At 43.1% G+C, this 10743-nt stretch overlaps 1 protein-coding gene across 1 annotated transcript in view; it reads left to right on the top strand.

The window, feature by feature from the left end:
• The window catches only part of kdm7aa (lysine (K)-specific demethylase 7Aa), a 34966-nt gene extending 24554 nt beyond the window's left edge, over positions 1 to 10412 (top strand). The window contains exons 9-18 of the mRNA XM_079493803.1: positions 824 to 930; positions 2209 to 2300; positions 2538 to 2624; positions 4412 to 4675; positions 5030 to 5154; positions 5873 to 6036; positions 7027 to 7124; positions 7504 to 7694; positions 8414 to 8820; positions 8984 to 10412. Of these exons, the coding sequence (XP_079349929.1) occupies positions 824 to 930; positions 2209 to 2300; positions 2538 to 2624; positions 4412 to 4675; positions 5030 to 5154; positions 5873 to 6036; positions 7027 to 7124; positions 7504 to 7694; positions 8414 to 8820; positions 8984 to 9075 (1627 nt within the window). The 3' untranslated portion in view covers positions 9076 to 10412. The remainder of the gene's footprint in view (positions 1 to 823; positions 931 to 2208; positions 2301 to 2537; positions 2625 to 4411; positions 4676 to 5029; positions 5155 to 5872; positions 6037 to 7026; positions 7125 to 7503; positions 7695 to 8413; positions 8821 to 8983) is intronic.
• Positions 10413 to 10743: the final 331 nt, after the last annotated feature.

The raw sequence follows: 10743 nt of genomic DNA on the forward strand, positions 1-10743 counted from the left end.
CTGCGATACGTTACAGACAATACATATCGTTGCTGTCAGGAGGGAAACGATTTACAATTTAGGCATTTAGCAGACTCTCATAATCCAGAGCAAATTACAGTAAACAAGAACAAAAACATGGTATTACATCAAATACATGAAAAAATCAACACAAACAAATGTTTGTCTGTTGTGCACTGTGTAGTATAACGTGCGAGCAATGTGAACGGGGTGGACCGGTGTACGGAAACAACAAGTCCTCTTTATGGAAGTACACCGTCCGCAGCTGAGAGTAGTGATCTGGAGAGCGATTCTGGATGAACCTTAGGTATCCGGAAGCCTGTAGATCCCAATGGCAGAGCGGAGGCCACGGGCGAATAGCCACAGCCTGGGAACAAATGCAAACCCAGGATGCAGATGCAGTGCAGGATGGCTTCAAATTGTGCCAATTGTGTCTGTTGGCATAGGACGGGAACCCCTTTTTGGGTTTTAGTTTTACCTTTCAAGACGGGAACCCCTTTTGGGGTAGTTATGTGTATAGTATATAGCAACAATAGATTTTTGTCATTTTTTAATAAAGTTTTTCAGAAAACTTTAGCATCACTTTTATCCATTGTGAGCTTTTCTTTTCATGTTTTGAAAGTGTTCAAATGATTAGCTAGATTATTCTATCTTATTATTATTATTATTATTATTTTTCTAGATAGCTAGATTATTCACATTTGCATCACTACTGTTGATTTAACAGAATAATCTAGATTACCAAACCATGCCCCCCCCCCCCTCTCTCTTTATTCTTCATTCCTGAACTGTATTGTAACCCAGCGTTTGTTTCTTTTCCAAGGTGTTATGAAATGGAGCGTCGTCTGAAAACCCCAGACCTCTTCAAGTTCCCATACTTTGAGGCCATCTGTTGGTATGTGGCCAAGAACCTCCTGGAGACCCTAAAAGGTGAGTCTCAGTCCATGTGGCCTCGCGTTGCCAGACTGTTGCCTCTCGCAATTTTCAAATGCTTCCGTCATACAGTCTGGAGAAACGGAAGCTCTGATCATGAGTAAAATATAAAGCGGAAGTGAAGCCTCCTCCCCACTTCAGTTTAGTTTTTACAGTCGCACAAATGTATCCTAATATATATATATATATATATATATATATATATATATATATATATTCCAAGTAAAGCCATGTATTACACATACATTCTGAAGTTTATTACAGCCACAGAGAAATGTATACAGTAAGAACAGTGGCTCTATGACGTCCCTAGCAGATTATGGAAACAAAGATATTATGAACAGGAACAAGCATGCATCTCATAACATTTCGCACATACAGCCAGTCCCTCTGATAGTAGGTACAGTAGTGGACAGTCAACATATCATGGTTATCAATGTACTTATGCAGATAAGTGTTTCGCCACTGAGTCAAGCAGATAAGTAAGTTATAATAATATCATGACACTGAGTATGAGCAAAATGCAAAAATAAAGAACTTCAGGTGGCATATAATATAATGATGCTTTTCGAATTTTGCTGAAACTCAAGATGGACCAGTGCAAGTGAAATGTTTGTGACTAGTAATGTACCCACTACCCACCTTTCATGCTGTATTGATGAATATTATGTTTAGATTCATGTGTAGACTGAATGAGTCAAAGAATGTATTAATCATGGCCTTAATGGGGATCACACAGAGTGATACAATCTTTTCCTCTAGCTTCTGAAAACACTGGAGGCAATGTTTATGTTTTTAATTGATATAGGATCTTATGGAGTGAAAATAGTCTGTTACATACGGTAGGCCAGGGTTCCCCAATAGGCGGCCCGCGGGCCATTTGCGGCCCGCGGAGCGCCCCCTTGCGGCCCGCGGAAGGGGGGGGGGGGGGGTCCCAGATATAAATGGCATTAAATGGGGGTCAGTAGCCTATGCATGTCAAACTGGGCATCCTTTTCAAATGGGGTCCTGCCCTGAAAAAGAATTTTCAGGGCAAGACCTCGATGTCACGCGTGCGGACTCGGCCCCCAGCCTGGTACCCTAGTCAAAATATGGCCCTCGAGGAAAATTAATTGGGGAACCCTGCGGTAGGCTATCTCTGTGTGCTTATTGTCTGTCTTGTTTCTTTGTTTTGTATATGGACTCACTGTGTCTGAAATAAAGTTTCTCTCTCTCTCTCTCTCTGTCCCTCTCTCACTCTCTCTCTCTCTCTCTCTCTCTCTCTCTCTCTCTCAGAGCTGCGAGAGGACAACTGTCAACCCCCTGACTACCTGGTGGAGGGAGTCAAGGCTATCATCAGTGCACTGAAGACCTGGCTGAAAAGAGAGGTGAGTGTCCAGTTCACCCTCTGCATGCCTTCACATTGACTATGGTCCTCCTTGAATAGCCTCTGATGAATATCTAGTCTTGAGTGGTTATCTCCATAGCCAAGTTCCTGTGGAGTGGGGGGGGGGGGGTTATGACTGTTTCGCCTGTATTCTCTGGCTGTGGGCCAACTACTGACAACAAGAGTAGTTGTCTTTCTTCCACTCGGTGTCTTGTCTGACTGTGGTCTCTGTGTCCAGGTGACTGAACCCACCAGCGAGGTACCAGATCATATCAGGCCCAACCATCTCATTAAAGAGCTGACCAAGGAAATACGCCATCTGGAGGTAAGGTTAAGAATATGGTAGAGTTGTTAAAGGGGGGAAAAAAGGGTTATGAATATGGACTGGCCACAAAGACGAACGTAACCTCACACTAATCTAACACTGTGGTCGGACTGTGGATACATTGGACTAATGGGTAGCCCCTAAACATAAGCACTACAAGCAAAACCGCCACATTTGTTCCAGAGAAAACCAAAGGCTTTGCCAGGACAGAAAACTGTGGTTAACTAATTTATTGCCATCTAGTGGCTGAAAAGGAACTCACAGATTGCCACCCGTTCACTTCAACAGTCCGTCTTGGTTTGAAAGCCAGTTTACCCGGAAAGTACGAGTGTTATTTAATCCAGCCAAAACAAACATTTTGTAACCAAGGATCATATCTTTTAGAGAAATGAGCTACAAATCAAGATGGTTTTTGTCCAAAAAGAAGAATCAGATATTACGATTCTAAAAACTCTGTTCCCATAGACGGCATAAGCCAGCGGAATTTTCATTTCCGTTTTTTCCTTTTGTTTTTTTCTTCCGTTTTTTTTTCTTCATCGCACCTCAACTGGAGTGTTACGAGTGCGTACAGAACACAGTTGTGAACCGTAAACAATTGATATTAAAAAAGGCAATCTCCGTGCTGGGAGGCATCCTTTGGTTAGACATAGCATTGGTTAGACATAAGGTTGGTGAGGTGTGCATTAAGACGACCGGATTAAGGTTGGTGAGGGGTGCGTTAAGGGTTGGGAGAGGGTTAAGGTTAGGTTTAGGTGTGCTGCCCCGTGGGAGGTTAGGGTGAGGGTTTGAGATAGGTTGTAGGACTAATCCATTTTGGACCAGAAGGCGTCAAAATGTGATCTCTGCAGTAAATGAGTTAAAACTGCAACAGAGGCAAATTAAAGAGAACCGCATGTGAATGCATTTTGTTTATTAATGGTTCTGGCAACAGAACCAGTGTGTGGACTGTGGACACACTGCTGTTGCTTCTGTTGATATTTATTGATAAGATACGTCTACAAATCAGCAAGATTTAAGTTTGTAATAAATATTCATATTCGAGGCCAACAATGTATACTTCTATTTCCCCCAGAAATTGCACTATAAATACAGTGTAGTGTGGAGTCGCCAAAGAATTTCCACCATAAAATGGGGTTGTGGTATAAAAATGTTTGAGAAGCCCCTGCTTCGGTTTTACGAGGAACAGTGAAAATAGGCGATCCTGCTACTTTTGTTGAAATTCTTTTAGAATAAACATGTTCGTCTATAATGAGCTGAATAGGGATGCCAGACCATTTACGACTGCTCTGATGTGGTCGTTTGTGACGTTTGCATGGATTAATGTTCAAAGTCGCCACACGGCGCGACTGATTTCAGTCATTTGGATTCCATCGAAGCCAGCGCTTCTTCTGTGAAAGCATGCTGCGTGCCGAAAATAGCCGATCTACAAGCTCACAACACGTCGCTTCGTGCCCCGTTGTGACCTTGTAGAACAGCTATTTTTACTACTTAAATATTTGTTCTAATTTATAGTTTCTTCGATAGATGAAAACGTCATTGAATTTTGTTAATTCATGAAAAGTTTTGCTATTTTGGGGATGTTTTTTTGAAAATGTTTTGAAATAATAACAATTAAAAACAAAATGTAGGAAACCAAAAAAATTAAGGGACCCATGAAAATGTATCCGCGACCCACAAATGGGTCCCGACCCAGTGTTTGGGTAAACGGTGTCATCAGCATCATCATCATCACATATTCAGTCATGAGATTGTATTTTTGCTTCATTCCAATGCGTCTTCATCCACAGGAGGAGTCGTCGGGCAGCGGTGGCGTCAAACCAGTGAAATCTCAGGGAATCGTAGCTGGTGCCGTGGCGGAGCCGGCGGTGGAGGGGGGCCTGGTCACGCGCTCCTCCTCGCTGGACAAGCTGTGCCAGGCGCGGCGGGCACGCAGGGCGGCGCGGCGGCTGAGGGAGCAGGAGCAGCAACAGGTGGGCCCCTCCAACCTGGACATACTGGAGCAGCACACCAGAGAGGTGCTGAAGAGGCTGGAGGTGGGCCCTCTGGATGAGGTGAGCATTTCTCTTTATTTTTTTTACACAATTGTTTTTTTTTAAAGAATGTTACGGTGGCCCGGGCGGGCGCCGGCCGGCCGGCTGTCTGGCTGGCGTTGGAAGCCACCTGGGTGTTACCCATCCTGACGGCGTGTTGTGGGTTCGAGTCCCGATCCTCACGACCTTTACTACGTGACACCCCCTCCACTATATAACTTCTAGTGATTTTTACTAGTTGCCTATTTTTCTACCTATAATGTAAAAACTGTACATTGGTGACTATAATCTAGCATTCTAGCTGATCTTGAGGCCTACAAAAACAGGGGGGGAAAAACACCTCACAACCATCTTCTGCCCTTCCGTCCCACTCAGGACCCAGCGTTCTGTGCCAAGGTCCTCGGGAAGCTCAACAAGCTGTCCACAGCGTCTGCCGCTGCCGCAGAGAGTCTGGACGACAATCACCTGCGCTTACTGCTGGTCAACGGCAGAATCATCCGGTAAGAGTGGCACACACACATATACACACACTAGAGTTCTGCAAAGCACCTGGAAATTAAGGCCCGGCCCTACTGGGCAGGCCAGAGGCTCGGTCCAAACAATTACTATACCTTTAGGCCCAAAAAGGTCTTTATGCGCTTAATGTCCTCAAAGTCACGTATCAAGCTTGCTTTGAACTGGGCTGATTGGACCTAACGTTCCAGAGATGATGACCAAAACATCACTGATTTTGCTTTTAGGGGGTAGTAGATTTATTTAAAAGAAATCATTGAACCCGACCTGACCCGAAAACGTCGGGTCAACTAGGGTTGGTTCGGGCTGAATTTGAGAACTCTTAACCCATTTTAGGCGGGAACCCCTTTTGGTGTTTTAAGCATTATGTTTGTACTTTAGCTATTGAAAAATAGCAGATCTACAAGCTCATAGCGCGGCACTGAAATGTGGCATAAATCTTTGAATATATTCTTTCAGAGCCAACATTTTTAACTCAAATCTTTGCTTCTGGGAGGTCCCTGGAACTACATATTTTCAGATGGGGGTCGGCGGCCAAATACATATATTTTTGGGGGTCCTTGACATGAAAATGTTTGAGAACCACTGACATAGAAACATAAGGATTTAGAAGACATTTGTAGAATCGTCTCAGGTCTAAATGGGTTAACACACACTCTTACAGTGTATATATATCATAATAATAACCTGTGTGTATGTGTGCAGAGATGTGAGGCAGCCTAGCACGGGGAACAGTCCGGTGAAGACGGAGGGTGAAAGGCCATCGGAAGGTCATAGGCTAGCAACGAGTGGCGAGGAGATGAAGATGGAGGGGTCCCAGTCCTGCCAGGAGCAGCACGACGCAGGAGGGGAGAAGCCCACACACCTCAGTGAGTCAACACTGACCTATTGTATGGCCACCGTATTCTGGAATAGAACATGTTATGTTTATTTATTTGGCATAGACATCACAATCACAATTTGTAGAATTTGTGTATTAACATGAGTGCTTTCAGTGTGCGAGTGTTCACAAGAGTACAAGTACATACAAATAATATCTATTAGTAATATTTAACATCTAAATCACACCCATTACATTAACTTGTGAAACAAAACAAGAGTAGACATAAGCATTCAGGTAACCAGTCAGAAACTATACATACAGTACATGTGAGCACAGTTAATTTGATTTCAACCATATTTTGAGACCTCTATAGAACACATTACCATCCGTCTCTAGCTTTAGAACCGCAGGCAAAGAGTTCCAGAGGTTTCCCCCACATATGAGGGCATTTATAGACTTTCTATTACAGCTGTTCATCTGCAATAGAGCGTCGCAGTCCCCTTTCATGATGACGCCAGGCCCAGGAAATGAATCCCAATGCATTTTTCCCATAGACATTCCAAACGTCTTTAAATAAATACTTTCTGAAAAGTCTATGAGGAAAATGAACAGGGATTTCTTTTCCGGGCCTCTCGAGGGGGCGGGACTGCGACGCTCTATAGACAAAGTAGTCAGAGTTGCAACATAAATCAAGTTAGCTTCCCCAATAATGCAATGGTTCTAACATGGTCAACATGCAGGCCTAGGCTAGAATAGACAACCATTATGCATTCAACAGTGAGCATCATTAGGGTTGTCACAATTATTACATAATCGTCTAATCGTCGTCCTCGTCTTATGAAACCTAAAAGGCAAACGGAAATGTAATTTCTATTCATATTAAATGTTATTATTTCCATCGCCAAAAACACAATTAAATCGTTAATTGCAATTATTTGTGTGACAATTACTTGTCACCTTGAATGTGTAATCGTGACAGCCCTGAGCATCATATCTAGAGTGTATGGCTCACGGTGTCCTGTGTGTCTTTTCTCAGGGGGTCTGGTGGACAGAGTGAAGAAACTCAGGGAAGAAGTCTCGGGACACTCCAGTGTGTCCGACGCAGAGTCTTCAGACAGTGATTCTCACGTAGAGGTAACCGTCCGCTGTTCTCGTATGACGTATAGGATTGTTAGGCAGTGCCATAGTGAACACTGATGAACACATCACCTACTGTGCTGTAACACCATCACAAATAATAGTTCCCAGATGTATTTTCTCCTGTGAAGCCGTGTTAATTTTTTCAGAACATTTTGATTTAGTCTTTTGAATAACACACAATTTAGTCTTAGTCCTATTTAGTCTTCTGAAAAACCTTAGTCTTTTAGTCTTAGTCAACAAACGTAACACTGCTGTGAAGTTGCACCAATCTCTTTGTATCATCATCATCACCCTCTCCTTTCCCCTTTTCACTCATGATCCATCTTCAACTTTTTACTCACAACATTACTCCTTTCAACCTTTGCCAACATAGCGGAAAGCATCGTCTTTGTCGTCGTCGTCGTCGTCGTCATCGTCATCATCATCATCATCTTCCTCTTCGGAGGAGGATTCGGGGAGCTCCCAGGAAGAGGAGGAAAAGTCCCCAAAGAGAGGCTCGAGCCACACCATAGAGCTGGACCCGTCTGGCCAGAACCTCAGGCACACAAACAAACCACTCAAACGGTAAAAACGCAGAATAACATCATACAGTATATGTGGGCATTTCCTTTAGCATCGTGATAGCATACTCATTTCAGAGCTCGAAAATAGGTGTCCCAGTTATAGCCTCTTGTTCAAGCAACCTCTAAATACCAATTAGGGATGTGCCGATATCGATATCCGATATAATTGCAATTATGGCCGATAACCGATGTCGATATGATCTCATTCTGTATTAAAGAATATCATTATTTTGGCCATTCTGAAAAAAAAGCCTGAATTTGAAAAAAGCAATGCCTCTTTATTCCAAAACTAGGGATGCACCGTTATTGAAATGTTGGCTCATATCCCAACATAAACAGCTTGAATGTAGTATTTCTTTTTTAAATGTTCCAACTATTGACTCTTTCGAAAGCTTCACTAGAAAACACTGATCATTTGCAGCCTTCATCATCGCACAAGGCTTTTTCAGGCTTTTTAAATGTTATTTTTCAACAGAATTATAAAATTAAATATCTGCTGAATCCGATATTATTTTACCGATTAATTGATTTATGGCTAATATCGGCCGATACCGATGTGTTTGCCGATTAATCTCCCATCACTAATACCGATTATTGAATTACAAGTGAAGCATCACTCTTAGCTTTTTTTTTTAATGTATTAAGTCCAGAAATTGCAATGCTGTTAAGGCAACTGCGCAGCAGGAAGTGAGCATGTTCCCCCTCCGTGCTTCTCTGCAGAGAACGTCCTACCTCACCCACCACAGAAGAGGCCATTCAGGGGATGCTGTCTATGGCCGGCCTGCTGTGCCCCTCCAAGCCAGAAGAGGGCGCCGCCTCCCAGGAGCCCTGGTGGTCCAGCCCGGGCCAGCGCTTGCCGGAGGAGGAGGAGAGGCCGCAGGCGCAGCAGCAGCACCCGCGGCGGCTCCAGGGGGACAAGAGCCCCATGGACAGCCAAGGGAACAGCAGCAGTGAGGCCTGGGACAATCAGGGACTCTGCCTCGGGGCCCCCAGCCCACTGAGCCAATGCCACAATGCCAGCCCAGAGACGGACTACCAGTACTGTGACCCATCCATATCTCCTCCACTGCACCCCTCGAAGAGGCATTCCCCCAACCCCCCTCCTATCAGCAATCAGGCCACAAAAGGTTTGAAACACCCACATTTTCTTGTTTTCTCTTATCAAATGTTTGCTCCGTTTCTTTGTATTCTATGTGGGGGGGGGGGGGGGGGGGGGTCTTTCTAGTCTCCTTAGCAGTAACCTGTTGATGTCACAGCCATTGATATTCTTTCTTTGTTTGTTTGTTTCAGGCAAGCGGCCCAAAAAAGGGATGGCCACAGCAAAGCAGAGACTGGGGAAGATCCTAAAACTCAACAGACACAGTCGGGTCTTTGTGTCATAGGTCATACAATTTGTTTCTAGACACTTTTTGTGCTGTAGAAGGAAAAACAAAAAGAAAAAAAAATACTGCCTGGTGATGACCCCAAATGACAAACTCGGGACACGCGGAAAGAAGACTCACTGTGGATACAGGGTATTGGATTCACATTAAGCAAAGTGCACGGCTTCACTACAAGCACACTAAAAAATAAAGACATGAAACAAAAAAGGGAACTTGATGAAACAACAGACGAAGGAATTCTGCTGCAGGGAAATGCAGAGTAAAGCGTAATCAATGCTTTGTTGTACGACGCATGTCAAAAATGAACTTATTTCAAAGTGATAAATGCAACAAGTTTGCTTTCAACGTGTGACACCATCATGTGACAAAGCATGGATTAGGCTTACAGCTCCGCCGGGCATTCTAATGGGTTAAGGAAATGTAGCAGGAAGTGCGAGATGGTAACATTGCTCGCTCGCTTCACTGGCAAAACCGCAAAAGACCACCTGCCGCTTTTTGATGCCAAAAAAAAAACGCATCCGTTTTCTTCAACTCATTTAAAGCTTTTTTTTTCTTCCCAACCGACTCCTCCCTTCGTGACCGTCTGTGGCAAAACCGAATTGCGCTGGATCAGCAAGTCAAACGAGGTAGGCTTCCAATAGGTTGAGACACTGTCAATGAAACAACTGGCTCTTTTTGGGCTGGTGTCCGTTTCTCTCTAGCGGGGTCCTCCTCTGGGCCCTTGGAGGGGGAAGAGGAAAAAAAAAGAAACTGCAAGGTGCTAAGGAAGTGGAAATGAACTGAGATTTCATAATGGTGCTTACTGTTTGTATGTTCACCACTCATACCCGGTCTCCTCCCCCTTTGTTTATCTCAATCACACCAGCAATAATGGCTTTGAGAGGAAAAAGCGGGAGGCAGCACTTTAGTGCTTTTTTCCCCCTTAATTTTTTATTATATTTAATCAGTTAAAGGCCCCAATCCATGTTGTTTTGAACATTATAAATTAGGGTTATAGTTATAGTAACATATAACAATCCTAGGGTTTCATTTATCGATGGAAAGTATGTTATTTAGATCTTTACTATGCCATAATAAATTAAAGTCTAGGTTTGTTTACAAACCATACCAATGTGAACAAATCTATTACGGGCCAAAAGTATAGAAAATGTATCTGTCGATAGTGTCAATTCTACTGAGTGAATCAACTACATTCGAGAATAAATTATTTTTGTTTTTGGGGTCGGGACGGGGGGGGGGCGACACTATCCATTTGTACACTTTGTTTGGATCGCTGGAGAGTTGTATTGAGATATTAACAATTCAAAGTATTATGCATTTCTTCAGTCGACTTCATACATTTTTTTTACCTTTAAACATTTACACAAGTTAAATGTCAGTATATGATATCGGAGAGGGGTCTCTCTGGCTAAAGGGAATCCAACACTGAAAGTGCTGCCTCTCAGTAAAATGTTTAGAATAGGAAAATGAGTCTTACATAATATGGTCTAAAAACTGATGTTGAGGAATGACTCATATCCTGCTTAATTTATTTCTTATTTTATCTTGTGATGTTGATTTTTTTTCCTAAATGTTATTTTTTATTCTGAATGATGTATTTATTAATTGAAAGAGAATGATTTTATTATATTTTGACCCTAGAACTCAGCTATTCTGGGTATTTTCCTT

This window comes from Electrona antarctica (genome assembly GCF_951216825.1).
Source record: "Electrona antarctica genome assembly, chromosome: 23".
Lineage (NCBI taxonomy): Eukaryota > Metazoa > Chordata > Actinopteri > Myctophiformes > Myctophidae > Electrona > Electrona antarctica.